This window comes from Nelumbo lutea, chromosome 1 (genome assembly GCF_056320005.1).
Source record: "Nelumbo lutea isolate HS-2025 chromosome 1, American lotus-T2T, whole genome shotgun sequence".
Taxonomy (NCBI): Eukaryota; Viridiplantae; Streptophyta; class Magnoliopsida; order Proteales; family Nelumbonaceae; genus Nelumbo; species Nelumbo lutea.
The window spans coordinates 105,022,278-105,040,384 of record NC_142684.1 but is presented as its reverse complement, the minus strand read 5'-3'; the positions used below and the strand labels follow the sequence as shown (position 1 = coordinate 105,040,384).

At 40.2% G+C, this 18,107-nt stretch overlaps 1 protein-coding gene and 1 long non-coding RNA gene across 4 annotated transcripts in view; one reads left to right on the top strand and one right to left on the bottom strand.

The window, feature by feature from the left end:
* SAB (HYPERSENSITIVE TO PI STARVATION 4) overlaps positions 1 to 18,107 on the bottom strand; it is a 108,895-nt gene that overhangs the window by 22,858 nt on the left and 67,930 nt on the right. For 2 of the 3 annotated variants that reach the window (XM_088967119.1, XM_088967166.1), the window contains exons 10-13: positions 14,667 to 16,590; positions 14,323 to 14,426; positions 10,434 to 10,790; positions 10,148 to 10,266 (exon numbers count right to left, since the gene is read on the bottom strand). In XM_088967119.1, the coding sequence (XP_088823245.1) occupies positions 10,148 to 10,266; positions 10,434 to 10,790; positions 14,323 to 14,426; positions 14,667 to 16,590 (2,504 nt within the window). The remainder of the gene's footprint in view (positions 1 to 10,147; positions 10,267 to 10,433; positions 10,791 to 14,322; positions 14,427 to 14,666; positions 16,591 to 18,107) is intronic. The other variant, XM_088967126.1, reaches the window with a different exon arrangement.
* LOC148876566 (uncharacterized) overlaps positions 1 to 18,107 on the top strand; it is a 54,296-nt gene that overhangs the window by 24,903 nt on the left and 11,286 nt on the right. The gene's annotated exons all lie outside the window — the stretch shown is intronic.

Sequence of the window (18,107 nt, the reverse complement as noted above, 5' to 3'; positions counted from 1 at the left end):
GAACAACAGAAGAAACTCAATTCCCTTATTGCTAAAAACAGAAACAGTTCAAATAACAATAAGATGCAAAAGTGGCATGAATAGTGTGAGGAGCCTTTGCGGTCTCCTACCCCATAAATCATTAATATTAACCACCTAAGGCACCTCTGGTAGTTGTACACTACCAAAAGAAATTAGACTTTATGATCTCAATTTTCCATTCTGGAAGAACTACTGTAACTCATTAACCAGTAACCAATAATCTGATTATCATAAAATTTGAACCACAAACACTTTATGTGGGTGACCCTAGATGTGAGGCCCATTAATCAACCATTTAACTTTGACTATGACCAACTGTCTACAGTCTTAAAAATCCAGCAACAGTAACTTCTCTTGACAGTATGGCCGGCCAGAAATAAGAGGAAGAGAAGAGAAGAGAAGAGAAGAGGAGAAGAAGAGAAGAGAGAAGAGAGAAGGGTCTTGCAATGTAACAGTGCTGGCGGCGCCAGCCTTTATTTTAATATATATATAGGGCACCCGAAATAACAAGGGAAAAGACCCTTGTGCCCCTGAGTACAATAATAGACATAACAGAAAGAAAAAAACGAAATAAAAGAAACACTTTGACTAGCCAAACAGACCCTAACATCAACAACTAAATTATTTTAACACTCCCCCTCAAGATGGAGCACAGATGTCAATCATGCCCAACTTGTCACATAAATCTTTGTGCCGCACATGATGAAGACCTTTGGTGAAGATATCTGCAAGTTGTTCTTCTGAGCTGACATATGGTGTACACACTTCTCCACTTTCAAGTTTCTCTCTAATAAAATGCTTGTCCACTTCAATGTGTTTCGTCCTATCATGCAGGATTGGATTAGCAGCAATTATTGATGGCAGTTTTATTGTCACAGTAGAGTGACATAGGATTGCTCACTGCGAAACCCAGTTCACCTAATAGATTTCTTATCCACATGATTTCCGCAACCCCATGAGCCATTGCTCTATACTCTGCTTCAGCACTAGATCTAGCCACCACACTTTGTCTTTTACTTCTCCATGTGACCAGGTTTCCTCCTACAAAGGCACAATACTCACTGGTAGACTTTCAGTCATTCACTGCTCCTGCCCAATCTGCATCAGTATATACTTCCACCTTTAAGTGACTGTGTTTCTGGAACAACAAACCAACTCCAGGTAACTTCTTGAGATATGTCAAGATCCTCTCTACAGCCTCAAAATGAGTTGTCCTAGGGTTCTGCATGAATTGACTAAGGACACCCATTGCATAGGCAATATCAGGCCTGGTCATAGACAAATACAAAAGTCTCCCCACGAGTCTCTGGAACTTCTTTACATCTTTCAAAAATTATCGTTGTTTGTCTCCCAGATGATGATTAGGTTCAATTGGTGTATCAAATGGTTTTGCCCCCAACTTGCATGTACCTTCTAGTAGATTTAGTACATATTTCCGTTGGGAAGTAAAGATGCCCTTGTGAGAGCGAGCAACTTCAATTCCAAGGAAGTAACTTAAGGGGCCTAGATCCTTCACCTCAAATTGAGTGGCTAAGAATTTTTTTAGTCTCCGAATTTCAGCCTCTTAATCTCCTGTGATCACTATGTCATCCACATACACAACAAGATTTGCAATTTTACCTTCACCTCTTTTCACAATTAGAGTATGATCTGAATGACATTGTTTGAACCCCATCTGTTGAACTGCTAAATGGAACTTACTGAACCAAGCCCGAGGTGATTGTTTCAACCCATATAGAGATTTTTTTAACCTACACACCTTTTGTTCACTGCCTTTGGCACAGAACCCTGGGGTTGGGTCATGTACACTTCCTCTTCCAAGTCACCATTCAAGAAAGCATTTTTTATGTCCAATTGGTGAAGTACCCAATCAAGATTTGCTGCCAAGGAAAGAAGAATCCTGATAGAGTTCATCTTGGCTACTGGAGCAAAAGTCTCTGCATAGTCCACTACATATACCTGTGTAAAGCCTCTTGCTACCAGTCTAGCCTTGTACCTTTCAACAGTTCCATCAGCCTTGTGTTTCACTGTGAACACCCACTGGAACCCCATTGGTTCCTTCCCATCAAAAAGGTCTACTAACTCCCAAGTTCCATTTTTGTGTACAGCATCAATTTCTTCCTGCATTGCATCTGTCCATTCAGGTTTAGACAAAGCTTCTGCCACAGTCTTAGGAACGGGGACACTATCCACAGAAGAGAGGAAGGCATGGTATAAAGGCGAAACATGCTCATAGGACACAAAATTAGAGATAGGATGATTAGTGGTACAAGACCTAACACCCTTTCTCTTAGCAATAGGAATATTAAGATCATTGGTGATAGGTGAATCAACATTTAGAGGAACAGACATCAATAGGAGCAAGTGTACCTGGCTGATGAGACAGATCTACCTCGGGTGAATCCGATGATGTTGGTTGCATAGTGTCAAGTTCCACGGCTCTTGAACTCTGCTGGCTCTTATGGCGACGATGAAAAACCCGGAATGGAGGAGGATCGGGTAAAGGAGGTAGTTGAATTTGATTTGTCGCCTGTTTCTCCTCAACCCTACTCTCCCCCTAAGGAGAAATCGAGAAAAAAGGTTGATTCTCAAAGAATGAGACATCAACGGAAACATAGTACTTGCGAGCAATGGGATCATAGTAGCGATACCCCTTTTGAGATAAAGGGTAACCAAGAAAAACACACGGAATAGCCCGAGGATCAAGCTTACCACGAGTAGGGGACAGGTTATGGACAAAGCAACGATACCCAAAAACACACATCGGAATGGTGGACAACGGGGCTATAGGGAACAAAAGCTGATGTGGGGCCTTATACTCTAGTAGCCGAGAGGGCATACGATTGATGATACACGTAGCACACAAGACTGCATCCATCCAAAACCGTTTTGGCACATTCATATGAATCAATAGACCACGAGCGATTTCGAGAAGGTGACAGTTCTTCCGTTCAGCCACACCATTTTGTTGGGGTGTCCTAGCACAAGAGCTTCGCTGAAGTGACCCACTCGAAGCAAAAAACTCCGTGAGATCACTATGGAAATATTCATTCACATTGTCCGACTGGAAGATATGGATTTCCGTTTTGAACTGAGTGAACACCATGCGTTGAAAATGTTTCACAATTTGTGGCACTTCATCTCGAGACCGCATAGGGTAAACCCAAGTCTATCTAGAATAATCATCAATCAAGGTAATGAAGTACTTATAGCCAGCCTCAGTAGGTAGAGTAATAGGGCCCCAAACATCAGAATAAATAATATGAAATGGAAATTCAGATCTTTTATTTCGCAAAGGTAAAGAACTTTTACAATGCTTACTCAATTGACAAGTTTGACATTGTAACTGACTCACTGACAAGGACAAACAACTTTGGAAACATAACTTTTAACGACTCAAAAGAAAGATGACCTAGACGATTATGCCATAAATAGGCTTGACTTTCACTTGACGAACTCATGGACCCTGTCGCCACAAGACCAGCATTATTCTCCAACACGTAGAGACCATCCACCATGCTTCCTCTACCAATCGTCTTCCCCGAGGCCAAATCCTGAAACACACATGAAGACGGAAAAAAAGTGACTGAGCAGTTCAAGGAGTGAGTTAGACTACTAATGGACAACAAATTAATAGGTAATTTCGGAACATGCAGTACATTAGGAAGGATAAGGCCAAGTGGGAGAAGTATGGTACCTCGGCCAGCTATGGTAGAAAAAGAACCATTAGTCAGTCTTACCTTATCTCTCCCAAAGAGAAGGTTATATGTCTGAAACAAATTTGACTTACCAGTCATGTGGTTTGAAGCTCCAGAGTCAATAATCCAAGGAGAATCAGTAGTATGAGATGAGGTAGAGGGAGTAGGACCAGAATCCATCTGGCAGAGAGTCCTACCATACAATTCTAAATGTTCACGAAAGGAGTTGATAATATCTTCCTTAGGGTCAGAACTGGGATGCCTCTCCTGAGTTACCAAAGGACTAGTCTCTGTCGATGCCATATTAGCTGAGTTATACCTTTTTTTATTCTATTGGCCTGGTTTCTTGTCCTGATCAGGTGTTGACTTCTTACCCAAATCCTGTGCCCGTTTAGGTTTTCCATGGAGATCCCAACATGTATTTTTCGTGTGTCGTGTCTTCTGGCAGTGAGTGCACCAAAGTTTGCTCTTATCATATGTTTTTTCTGAGTGTCACCTTTTTTAAAACCACCTCCAACATTTGTATCTGAATTTCCCCAGACAGCTAGGGCAACTGACTCCCCTTCTACACCATTCATCACACTTCTGCTTTCTTCTAACTGCACTAAGGCATACACCTCTTGAACTGATGGCAAGTCTTTACTACCCAAGATCTGCACCCTGATGATCTCATACGAAGGATTCAGCCCTACGAGGAAAACAAAAACTCGTTGCTGAGATACATGTGACTTATAGGCCTCTGCATCTTCATCACACTTCCAATTCACATTTTGATAGTGATCAAGTTCTTTCCATATTGATGTCAAATCAGAATAGTACATCGAGAGACTCCTCTCCCCCTGCTTGCAAGTAGAGGATTCAGCTTGCAGTTGATATATCTTGGCATAGTGTCTCTGCTCTGAATAAGTGGACTTCGCTTGTTCCCATATCTCACAAGAAGTTTCAGCCCACATTAAAGTCTTCCTTACTTGTGACAGCATTGAAACCAAGAGCCAAGACATCACCATACTATTCTCTTGGTTCCACCTATCATACGCAGCACTTCCATACTTCGGTTCCTTCACTCTCCCATTGATGTATCATGTTTTCCCCCTAGCAGTGACGTAGAGTTTTATTCTCCTAGACCACTCAAGGTAGTTCAGACCATCAAAGGGAATAACAGCCATGGGAAAGCTCATATCCATTCCCCCACTCACTCCACTGTGGCTCCCTGAAATCTCTGAAGTAGCAGAATTCTCAGACGACATGATCAAACAGATAATCAGTCCCAAACACCGGACTTAGGACCCCTCCTTACTCCACACAACAATGCTCCACTCAGTCCACACCCACACACTTGGGTTTAAAAACCAGGTTGAGCACAAACAGTACCAAATCCAGGACAAAACAGAGGTGTATTCGGCAGATTTCAGACCTGTACAGTTTTAACAGTCCCAACCTACCAGAATTCCAGAATGTCTAACAGCCATTAATGGGCAGGAGAGATCCTTATCACTTATAATCAAATCGAATCATTGAGATGACAGGTCATCCTTGACCTACAGTTGTCTTAACATATGAACAGGATCACACAATCCAAGAAAAACAGGGGTATATAGATTCGACAGCATTCAGCCGCCCAGATTCATATGGTTTTCACTCGGTACATGACCAAGGAGGGTAAAGAAGAGAAAATGGGAGAACTGCACCAGTGGTAGAGCTGCTTTTTCAGTCCAGATTCAGATTTATGTTCCGCCCAGGCTCAGCAAGTCTGTTCAATCTGTTCTCTCAGTAAAAGTTGTTCGATCTGCTCTCTTTAATCAGTATTCCCGCTCTGGTACCGTCTTGACAGTATGGCCGACCAGAAATAAGAGGAAGAGAAGAGAAGAGGAGAAGAAGATAAGAGAGAAGGGTTTTGCAATTTAACAGTGCTGGCGGCACCAGCCTTTATTTTAATATATATAGGGCAGAAGAAATAACATGGGAAAAGACCCTTGCGCCCCTGAGTACAATAACAGACATAACAGAAAGAAAAAAACGAAATAAAAGAAACACTTTGACTAGCTAAACAGACCCTAACATCAACAACTAAATTATTTTAACCATTGATGGAAGCCTTCATATAGTCTGAGTAGCTTGAGAATTGGAGTGTCTTGTATAATTCCTAAGCTTCAACATATCCAAATTTCAAGTTAATCCATTGGAGTGATTTTCTCCATCTTTCACTTAGCTGCCTTCATTTGAGTTTTAGTCAAATATTGATGAAAACCATCTGCATTACTTGATAACATAAATAGATTTGCCAACTGATGCTTGTCAATAACAGGATCAAAAAGAATTCCATTACTTGAAAAGGAAGCATGTTGGTGAAGCTCTCAGAAATTCTTGTTTATCAATAACAAGAATTTCTTGTTTAGCATAGTTAGTGAAGTTCTCAGCAGATTAATCAAGCTGAAGGAAGACTGCTGGGGGGTTTTAAAGTGGCCCCAGGTAGCCGGCAGGTCACTCTAGTTCAATTCATTGACAACTCTCTCGTTTTCTCAAGACTGCTCTCAAGACTTGAGCAAGCTACTTTGGGATTAAAAATAAATCTGCAGAAAGTGAATTAATTTCAGTGGGGGGAGGTGCCGGATATTGAAGAACTAGCCGCAGTGTTGGGTTGAAGAATTGCTCTTCCAACCAAGTATTTGCGGCACAAAAAATATAGGGCTAAGGAGATAAGGGACCCAGGCATTGAAAGAGTGAGGTTAAAGCTGGCAGGATGGAAAGGATGATATCTGTCTAAGCCTCCCAAGGCAGGAAGATCACTCTGTGATGAGGCCAAAAAAATGTGAATGTATTCTGTTTTGCATGTTTTTGTAGTAGGATCCCAAATTGTTGTTTTTGGGTAGCTTTGTTGACAGTTTGGGTCCAGGGGTATTTTTTTCATTTTAGTTCAGATTCTGGTCAGGGGCAGTTGGTTGTACATCTTTTGGGGTTTGTTTGAAGTTGATTTTGTTCTTAAGGAGTTCTTTGTTAGAGAGAAACATTCTAAGGGTTCATTTGTAAATATTTTAATTGGCTTCACCAGCAAGCCATTGAGTCTTACAAAAGAGAAGGGGGTTGTTTCTGTAGAGATATTTTTGGTTCTTTCTCTCTTGTTTGAGCTGTAGCTCAGCCTCATCTAGGATTTTCAAGTATTGGGAGCTTGGGTTCTGAGGAGCCAACCCATTTTGGCGCCTTCCAATCCCTCTATCACTGTGTATCCACGCAGGAGGCCAACTTGATATCATTGCTACTGTAGCAGAACTGTTCCAGGAGGTGTTCTACTTCAGGTTCAAGTCTAAAATCTCTAAAAATCCAACTTGTTTTGTTGTTCTCAGCTTGGTATTTCTAGTGCTTATTGCTGTACACTTGAAGGGCTGCATGTAATTTGTTTTTCTGTCCACGTCAATCCGATTCAAATTGCTTTGTCAAACCTCCCAACCTACTGCATGTCTCTGTTCAAAGCCCCTGCTTTGGTCATTAGAAGTCTGGAAGATTTGAAATATGATTTCCTTTGGGATGGCAAGGAGAATGAGAAAAATCTTCACCTAGTTGCTTGGAAGTTTGCAAACAAAAGCAACAAGGTGAAGTGGGTATTCAGCCACTAAAACAAATGAATAAGGCCCTTCTGTCAAAATGACTATTGTGGTTCAGTATAGAGAAAAATGAATTGTGGAAGAGAATGATAAGCTGTAAGCATGGGAAAAGCTGACCCTGTCTGGGAAACAAACCTGGTAACTGACTCTTAACTCTTAAAGCACCAAGTCTTTGGAAGGGTATCATGCTGAACAGGGACTGCTTCAAATCCATCTTTTTTAAGCTTGGAAATTGAGAATACATCTACTTCTGGAAGGACATATGGTGTGGAGATATCTCACTAAGTCAAGCTTACCCAAGTACTTTTGCCATTGCCCAAGACAAACTTGCATGAATTTGCGACTGAGAAGGCCAGTCAATGGTTGGGACCTGGGGCCCATGGTTCTAAATACCGTTACGCCCGATACGCCCAAGAAAAACAGTATCGGTACTGTTTTTTTTTTTTTACTTTTTTTTTCAAATCCGGTAGAGGGGGCCGGTTTAAGGTTCCACCCCCTGAACCGGTGAAAACCCCGATACACCCTCTGTAGGGGCGTATCAGGGTGCACCTGATACGATACGTATTGGACAATACAGTCGATACGTAACGATTTTTTGAACCTTGCTGGGGTCTCTTGCTGACCTGATGCAGATCTTAGAGAGAGTAAAACCTCAGCCTCTGGAGCAGGATCAGCCCTGGTGAACAGCTGATTTATCAGGCAAGTTTTCAATTAGCTCAATCTTTGGAAGCTTGTCCAATGAGCAATGACAGAAGTGAAGAAGTCTCTTCGAGCTGGATTTGGGGGCAGAAAGATTCCAACAGTGGATGTCTTAAGATCCACAGGTATGGTGACCATAAACCCTTGTTGCATATGTAAAGAAGTGGAGGAGAATATTCACACCTGTTAACTCAGTGTAATTTCTCCCATACCGTTTGGAGCTATATGCTGCAGCTGTTCAGATTCCAGTGGGCTGAGCCTGCAAACATCTGTTCTCTGGTTGAATCTTGGATGTCTCTTGCACTTAGAAAATGAAGCAAAATTCTCTGGCAGTGTGTTGGTCCATTTGGAGGGAGAGAAATGAAAGGACTTTTGAAGACTCATCAGTTCCAGTTGTGAGGATTGTGGCAAAATTAAAAGGATGATAATTGGCACTGGTCATCAATGCCTTTACGGGGTCTAATGTTATTAAATCCCTGTAGGGGGGGGCATTGTTTGGAATGAAAACTTCCTTCCCAGCTGATTTAGCAGTAATTTTGTAAGCTGTCAACTAGGATCTTGTTTGGGGTGGAACTTCTCCCCCCTCCCCCCCTGCTGTACTCCTCTTGTCTGCTTAATAAAATCTCAGCTTTCAAAAAAAAAAAAAAAAGGCAACAAACACACTACACTAAGAAACATGAAAAACATGAATGGAAGCTCACCAGGTTGACCCAAGACAGCTCTCCATGCATCAAATAGACAATACACACTGTACTCAGGCAGTTCTGAGACCCAAGACAATTGACTTCTTCCTATCCCCCTCTCCACTTCTGGATAAAAGCTCAGCTAGCTCATTGCCTCCCCAATTGTAGATGTTCAATGAACTGTAATAAGATGTTCCTTATGCAAATCATCTAGCTACCTATATCAACAATAACATCATGGATCTTACCTCCCAATTCTAGACCACTACATATGCTACCTACCTCCACTCTAGAATAACTTAGAGGATACATAAGCTGTAATCCCATCAGAAGTGACCAACTTTGCTCCAATGGAATCACCCCAACTCACTTGTCCAGAATATATCTGGTGGTGGGCCATGATGGGTGAAGGAAGACCAATTGGGCAGTGTTTTAAAAGGCGTGGGAAGCGTGCGCCTGGAGACGTGCCTCCAGGCGAAGCACTCCCAAAATGCCCTGAGGTGTATGTCAGAGGCGCTGACACCTCTGAGGCATAGGCCTCGTACACTTTTTTCATGAGGCGTGCTAGAGGCGTATGTGTTAGGGGGGGTCTTGCTCCGCTCTGAGGCTATGCACCTTTATTCTTCTTAATATAAAAGATGTTTATTAAAAATAAAGAAAAAATAAGATCCCCCCTTCATCTTCTTCCTCCTCCCCTTCCTCCTTATTCCTCCTCCCCCCCCCCCCCTTAAGGAGGCTTACGCCTCTTACGTTCTGAACTACGCCTCACGTCTCTAGGTAGTGGAATGCCTCGCGTCACGCCTCTGCCTTTTAAAACATTGCATTTGGGTGATTAATGACATAGAACAGGGATGGAGAAGAGTATACAGCTGCTATCCACCAAGAGCTCTTCTGTTTAATAAATAAAGTTACTTTGCTGATAAAAAACACAAAGCTCATGTGTTTTAGAGCATACAAGAAAGAGATTGGTGATAGGTTATTTAGAAAAGAAAATAAGTGAGAGTGGGGAGACCTAGCTGTAACCAGAATTCTAACCAAACTTTTAGTCATAAAAAAAACTCTTCCAATCAAGGTTCAAAACATCGCAAATATCAGGGCATATCATATCATTCTGGTAGCACCTCGATATGTTAAATAACAGGTATTTTGGGTTAAATCCACTTTCAGGGGGTATCCAGGCCTAAGACCCAACCCCCTGTATAATTTTGAAAATAAAAACTACAAAAAAAGTGTACCTTTGAAACACCAGATATGCAAGTTTGTGCATATCGGGTGTCTCAATACTTTGAACCTTGCTTCCAGTTTCAATTACAATGACTATTTATATATTCCAAATTAGAATTTTGGACTATTTTGTTCATTAATTTTAAGTTTTAAGAAAAATCTTGTCAAAAAGACTGCAAATCATACAAACAAAATGGTAGGGGAAATAAAAGCATATACTCACTTGGGAAGACGTGCAAAGAGAAGATTGCTCAGTACATCCAACATAACCTGAAACTGACGAGATGTCATTGTGGCTGTTATATTAGGAGAATTGAAGGTGAGCTCTTTTAATGGTTTCATCTGCAGTAGATAAGTGCAAGTGCAGGAAGAGTAAGTCGGTGAATCATATGAGCATTATGAATGTAATATATAGCATATGGTACATAATGACCACTGGTTTTTGAAAAAAAAAAAAAAAAGGTCCCAATAAAACTTGAAAAGATAAATGAAAGAAAGCTGTACAGAACCTTCAAATCTGCAGTTCCACCTTTGTGCCTTGTGTACCTGAAGTACATCGTGCAAGGCATAAACACTCTTTCAAGTAAAGCACCAGTACGCTTTACTTTTGGAGAGCTCCTAAGGATTTTTGGTAGCCATTGAAGCCCTGCCCCTGGATCAACATCAGTTGGTGCTACATGAGCTTGCACTTGCTCCAACATCACTGAGAACTCTGCACGTTTCCATGTCATCTCAGGCTCAGACTCAGGAATCCGCATGCTTCCAGTACCAAGTGCTTGTTTAATCATCTCATAACCAACATGAACAACTGAATGAAATGAACGGGCCAAAACTCGACCACTAGCCGCAGCAAGCAGAAATCTTCCCTGGTAGACAGAAAAGTGAAACTAGAAAATGAGCTCAATTTAACAGCAATCAGTTGTCAATCATAAAATTTGAAGCATAACCGTGATATTGTTGGACATTCTTAACTGAAACAGATAAGGAGAATCTTCATTTAAAGATTTTTAAAGAGAAAAAAGGATTACTAGAAACAACAAAGAGGTTTGACCAACAAATATGAGAAACAACTAAATCAACCAATAAAAAACCTATATCAAGACAAAAATGAAAAGACAAACACTTGTACATCATTAGTAACAATATCCAAAGTAGACCAAAAATCCAATCCACGTGCCACTCTCTTCAGATCTTCAAACCCAGGGCACACTATTATCTGCTCCATTATTATGGCACAAAGACTTATGCAGATAAGGAAGCATCAAAAACTGAATTTCATGGGCTGAAAACTCAACCCCCCCCCCCTTTTCCCCATACACTCAAAAAGCCACTCCAGAAAGATCAAGCCATAAAACAACTCCCAAGTTATAATACCTCCTCTAGTTAAGGAGTCAGCTCACCCATTGACCCAGAGCAAAACGCAGTTCAGCCTACTTATCAAGGAAAAAACATAGTTCAGCATCTGGGCCAGATTTTACGGTGTGGAGCAGGAATGTTGTATGGAGCAGAGTGTTGGGCAGTCAAAAACATGTCAAGAAATGAGTGTGAAAGAAATGCAGATGTTGAGACGGATGAGTGAGAAAACTACAAAGGACAGGATCAAAAATGAACTTATTTGAACCGTGAAATGCTGCAATACGTCATACAATGATGAAAAGCAGACTAAGATTTATTGGACACATGCAGAAAAGACCATCTACAGCACCAGTAAGAAGTGATCTATACAACGGACTAGAAGAGCTAGGGGCAGATCAAAAAAGACATGGGTTGAAGCAGTGAAAATTTATTTAAGGGACTGTAGCTTAACAATGGATGTGGCACCGAATAGAATGGAAGAATGGAACAGAATTCATGTAGCCAACCCCATATGGTTGGGACAAGGCTTAGAAGACGATGATGATGATGAATAGTGTGGAAAAGGAACCATCCATAACATCTTATAGCAGGAATGATGCTAACTAAAAGCAATATAGGACATTAACAATTTATTACAGGCAACAGCCACCTAAAAGCAATATAGGAGTTTTATGGCCTTCTCACTTTCAAACTCATGATAACTTCTCCAAAACCCAATATTCCAAGAAAGGCTACAAGAACATTATGAAGAAATAGGATAACTACCAAGGGATGAGGCATGGTAAGGGATTGAGAGAGAGAGAGAGAGAGAAAGAGAGAGGCTCGGTGGCATAATAGGGGATTCCCCTCCAGGCGTCCACAATGCATCAAGGTTTGCGATATCAATTCAAGAAAATTTTCATCCTTTAGAAATGAGAAATTTTTGTGAAATTTCACAGGAAAACTTGGAGTGACAAAAAAACCATTTAATTTAATGGAAACATAACAGAGAATTAAAAACTGCAGTAGATAAGATTAAGGAACAAAGTCACTCATTGCAGTATAGTAGGATGCATCATCATGCAAAATAAATAGCATCCATCTTGCCTGGTATCAGGAAATTTAGAGAGAAAAGGAATGAGAAAATCTTTGATGACAAGGGAAGGCTCTCATACAGATATATGCCAACCAACATTTTAAAAAGACGGAGGTGAAAGGAAAACTAGGATCTTCAGATGTGTGAGGCCTATGCCTCAAGAGATCTCTCTTATAAAGGAAAAAAAATTATCTAAAATGAGATTATTTGTAGAAACATGCAGAGAAGGATACTCATAAAAAAAGTTAAGTATTAAGAGAACAAATACACTTTTATTTGAGAAGAATGTAAATGAACTATATAATATAACAGATCCCTCCCCCCCCCAAAAAAAAAAAAAATACAATTCAGATATCCCACAAATTCCTTGAATTCTTCAACAGGACAGGCTCCAATTGCTGAACTCCTTACAACTGAAATTGAGGAACCAATTTTTCCCACAGGTATTCTGATTAGATCATCTGTGTCCATGTACTTGCCATTAAACAGCCTTCTATTCTTTCTGCCCAAATGCTCTCCATAATAGCTGCTGAAATGATTTTTCATATATATTTCCCTATTCTGCTCAGCCCAGGGAGAACCCAAGCATACAACAGATCAGGTATCACCCAACTCAGAAGTCAGACCTGCAGCCCCAATGAAGTGGGGCCAAATTTCAGCAGCCACTGGGCAATGAATACAAAGGTGATCAAATAAATCTGCAGCCCCCTCCTTGGCAAAGCTTCCTTAGTGAGACATTTCCCTAACACAGTATCCCAAAGAAGGAACCCCACCTTTGAAGGTGCATTGGATTTCCAAATCTTGTAGGGGAAGTCTAACCAGCTTGTCTCAAATTTTCAGCCAACAATTTAACTGTGAAATCCCCATTGCTACTCCCTCTCCAGCACCACTCATCACTTTGGCCTTATGGACTCAACTTCGACATCTGCAGCAGCTCCATCCCACTTTCCAGTATGGCTCCAATGAGTAAAGCAATAATCAATAACAGTTGCCTTCCTGTTCTCAGTAAATAAAAATGTGGGAAGAGCTCATCTGTCCACACACCAAGAGTCCTTCCAAAACGACAAGCTCTGCCTATCACCAACTTTATAAGCTATTCCTTTTGAAAAAAAAAATTGAATTAATCATCATAGTAAGAACTATAAAATAATAAGATCTTAAGAAAAATTAATTGCATTTAACAAATCCTTCAAGACTGTTTAAAATCTTTAAAGAAAATGAAAGAGTGTTACAAATGCTAAATACTTAAACAGATCATTTACATATAAACAAAAATACAAAATACTTTAAACAGTTAATGCGAAAGTTAATATATAAAATATTTTTTTTTCTTAACATAAGAGATCTCCTTATTTTAGCATATCCCTTTCACTTTGGGGTATGGGCCTCAAGGTTGAGACTCGGTATTTTCCTAAGGCCTCACCTTGAGGGAAGCCTCACATACCTTCTAAAACACTAAGGCTGAAATGGGATTTGTTATCCTAGTTTGGTGTTTCAGTACCTCTAAGATGTGGACAGAATTTCATTTTAGAGGGGTATGTGGATTGCTTTAGTTCTTCTGGATGATGCAATACAGAGACTTGTCTTTTGATCCTAGTGGCTTCCTTTTCACATATAAGATGTTTCCTCAACACCTTCGTCTTTTTCTGTTTCTTTTCTTCCTTTGTATCAGTTTTTTTTCCTTTGTTAATTAATGCAGCATTACTTTCATTCATCAAAGAAGAAAGCCAACTTCCAATTTTAATGGAAGACAAACCATAAGTACTGAAAAGTTCACTTACCAGAAACAGTTTTGGAAATGCAGCTAAAAAAAATAAAAAGATACAAAACAAAATGTTATACAGTCATGAGTCATAAATGCATTCACACAAAAGAGCCAATCTTAATACCCACCTATTCACTAAATGAAAACAAATAGTTTGTAAAATGTCTCAAAACACAATGTTCCAGTAAATAAATGCACTTACATTAGCTTCTTCTGAGTGAAGATTGAATTGAGGTTGAATAACATTCACCATGAAATGTCGTGTCCCCTCTTCCTCTGAGTCATCAATGTTTCCATTCTTGGCTGCTGAAAAGTCACAAAGATAGCCCATGACAAAAGTATTCTAGAGATCTGCTCTTTTATTTTGAATAAAAATTCTACCATGACATAAAGCAACTAGAGATACTGCTATTAAATATGCTGTTAAACTATATGGTAATTGTAAAGATAACATTAAATGAAAAAACTGTAGAACATAACAAGTAGCAGAAATCAACATATTCCTAAACTAACTAAAACCAAATTCCAATTATGAATACAACTTACCAACTGGGACAGAGACTGAACTTTCCACTTTAATTGAATGTGATGGTGATGAGACTGACCCTAAAGTCTCAAGATGCTGTTGAGCAGGAGAATTTGTAGTTTGGCTGATAGACGTTGAAGGCTTAGAGATATCATCTTGATGCATCTGAGTTCCATCAGGTACCTGCTTCTCAAGCAATTTCCTTTGTGCATACTGCCGAGAAGGAGAAGGTTTTGGAGGCTCAAATGCCTTTGATATTCCACCAACCCATGACCAAACGGCATTTCTATTCTCAATAGTCCACAAAAGCTTAAGGCCATAAACAAACACACGTTGACAATTGTCTGCTATTACGACATTAAATCCATCATCATCACTAGGATCAGATCGTGTATGGTCATCACTGTCACTTCCATTTTCAAACTCTGACCTGACATATGTCATCTCAAGATTTTTCCTTCCAGCTTCCTGCCACGCTAATAACCTTGAAGGGTCAGCTTTTGGCGCTTGCCTTCTGATTGTAAAATAATCAGAAGATAATAGAAATCCATCATCACGATGCTTCTCTGTACAACCACCCAAATAGTTACATTTTTCATTGCTAACTCTATCAATTGGTGCAGGTTGTGAACTTCTCCTTGCCATTTGAACTTCCTTTGCAGCACACATGCTACCTTCTTTATTTAAGCATGCCTTAGGCATGTGAAGGTCAAGACCCTGGTAAACAAGATCAAGAGGATCTCTTTTGCAATCAAAAGTATACTTTTGCCTACCACGACTATAACAAAGTTCATATTTTAGTTTTGTCATTCTAAATGTCAATCCACTGGCAGGATCATCATCTTCTAAAGCAACATGTTTTATGCATGCTGGCATTGCATCTACGCGGAGCATAAATTCTGTCATCACTTTGTCTAGAGACAAGTTGCCTGATCTGGCAGCTCTTGGGATCCCAAAACGTGGCCATCTTGAAAAAGAACGCAACTTGTGAGGAGGAATATAGTTCATGTTCCAGAATCTGAGAACCCAGGATAGATCATGAGGACCAATGTTCAGAGTTGGTGCATCAATTGAGACATCATCAGGTTTGCACAGAGAATCATAAACAGCACCGTCTAGGACCAAACCAACTGCTCTAGCATTGGATGAAGGTTGCTTCTGATATGATGGAATAGAGGGTCTAAGAGAGAAGTTCCACCGGAGAGAGAAAGAAGTCGATCTAAATGAGTCATAAACTTTCTTACGAGGTTCCCCTTCATTAGGAAGTGCATGTAAATAATGATTAAGTGGTGTGCCAGACTCACATTCCCAATCCATGGTAACTTCAAGACTAAAAGAAGGGGCTTCAAGGAAAGCACCAGATATACCAGTACGAAGTTTCAAACTGCAATTCTTTACTAAACTCTCCAAACTGCTCAAGAAAATTTTGAACTCCTTAGCAGAAACATTAATATGACCATCTGTCTGTTGAATTTTCATATAATTGGAAACAATTTGCAGTCGGTCAAGCTTTTCATAAGGGTCTGTTGTCCCAAGAATATTCCATCTAGTCTCAGAAAAGCATAAGCTGATTTTTCCATGCATATAGTATCTTACATCGTCCCACCATGGTAAGCTACGCTCCTTTTTATGTGGCTGACTTTCAGAAAGATTGGTGGTAGCAGTTTGTGAAGTATCTGAAGCATTAGCATTCTTAAAATCAGAATCAACACTCCTAACACCTAGATTAGCCCTGCGGAGAGCCACCGTAAAAGCATAGCTTACATCAGCAAAAGCAGGTTCAAAACCCACACCGAATGAAAGTTCTCCTTTCTGAAAATATATTGGCAGATCTGAATATGTTTTTAAAGGTGGTGTTGTCCCACTTGCTGATCGCAGCATGCACACCTTCCTCCATCTACCAATGAACACATCTTGTTGAATTTGTGGTTGAAAACATGTTGCCTGCAACAAAGTGGGATTGTAAGAATAGAAGAGAACAACAAATGAACCCAAACGATTAACCTAAACCAACATTAGTTATAAAAGTCGGAGAACATAATGTAAAGTCACTCCACATACTAACAAAAAACAATATTCACGCGGCTTGTCTCTAGAGAATTGATAATGTAATGAGAAAGTAGGGAGAAGTGGCCGCATCTTCATCCAAAGAAGGTGACTCAAAGTTTATGGATACCACCAGATAAAGACTACATCAAGTTTAATTTTGATGAGTGCAGTTTTGGAAACACGGGACCTTCTGCTGTGGGAAGACTCTTTAAAGATAAAGATGGTAGAATAAAGGCAATGTTCTCAGGTCCTGTGGAAGTGGAGGGACTCTACAATGGCAGAACTATTGGCTGTTTGTCAACGAATGCAGTTGGAAAGGGACTTAAACCTGAACAAGATAATTATTGAAGGGACTCACAGGTTGTAGTTGTGTGGTTGAATGGTGAAAAAAGCAGTGTAGGTCTATAGAAATGAACTTAAGAAGCTTAGGTGGCTGGCTAGGGGTATTCAATGGGTACAAAGATCAGCTAATGGAATGGCAGATGCACTAGCAAAGCAAGGGGTAAATAGGGGCCAATTATACCGGGCAAAGTTGTAATGTAAAAAACTGTTTTGGGTAGGGTAGCAGCGTTTTAAAAGCGCAAGGTGCAAAAACAGCACAGGGGTTAATTTGCACCTAGGGCGCAAGGCGAGGCGTGCGCCATTTTAAGCAAGGTGCAAAAAATAAAAAAAAATAAAAAGAAAGGCTAAAGGTATTCATGTAATTGTATATGATTTATGTTTCGATTAGTGGACCTTAGTTATGGGCCTGTTTTCTTTCTTTTCTTATTGCTTTTAGTGTTGGCCACCCTACTAAAGGTATTCATGTAATTGTATTCACATTATAATCAAAGTACAAAAGATGATTCGAGGGGACCAGAGAGAGATGTTCGATTGACTCCCATCCTTCTTCCCTTTCTTCCTTTTCTTCCGTTTTTTTCTTCTATGCTTTCCCTCTTCCATCTTCCTCTTTCTTTTTCTGCTTAATTTTAGATTTACACAGGGGAGATTCACAACTTGGTATTAAAGCAAGATTCCTAACCTTATTCCTTTTTCTCTCTTTTAGTCCCATACGAAGGTCGTATGAGAGTTGATTGGTTGATTGATTAACAATTATTCAGCCAAATTAGAGGAGGTTTTTAGAGAAGATTGCAGTGTTCGTTGAGGCCCAAGGGAGGTTCTTGGAGAGTTTCCCAAAACCCTAGCTAACTGGAGAGTTTTAGCATAAGGGGTACAGAGGGAGTAAGGAACTGGTACCTGAGTCCATATTAGAAGGTTTTTTATTACCTTTGAGATCAATCCTAGTTGGAGAGATTTCTAGAGCCTCTATTAGGAGCGACTAAACTTTCTCTTTTTCTCCCGGGTTGTCAGGTCTAGTGAAATCCTATTTTTGGTTGATTGAAGAGCAGTTTTGGCCTTAGGGTAGTGAGTCT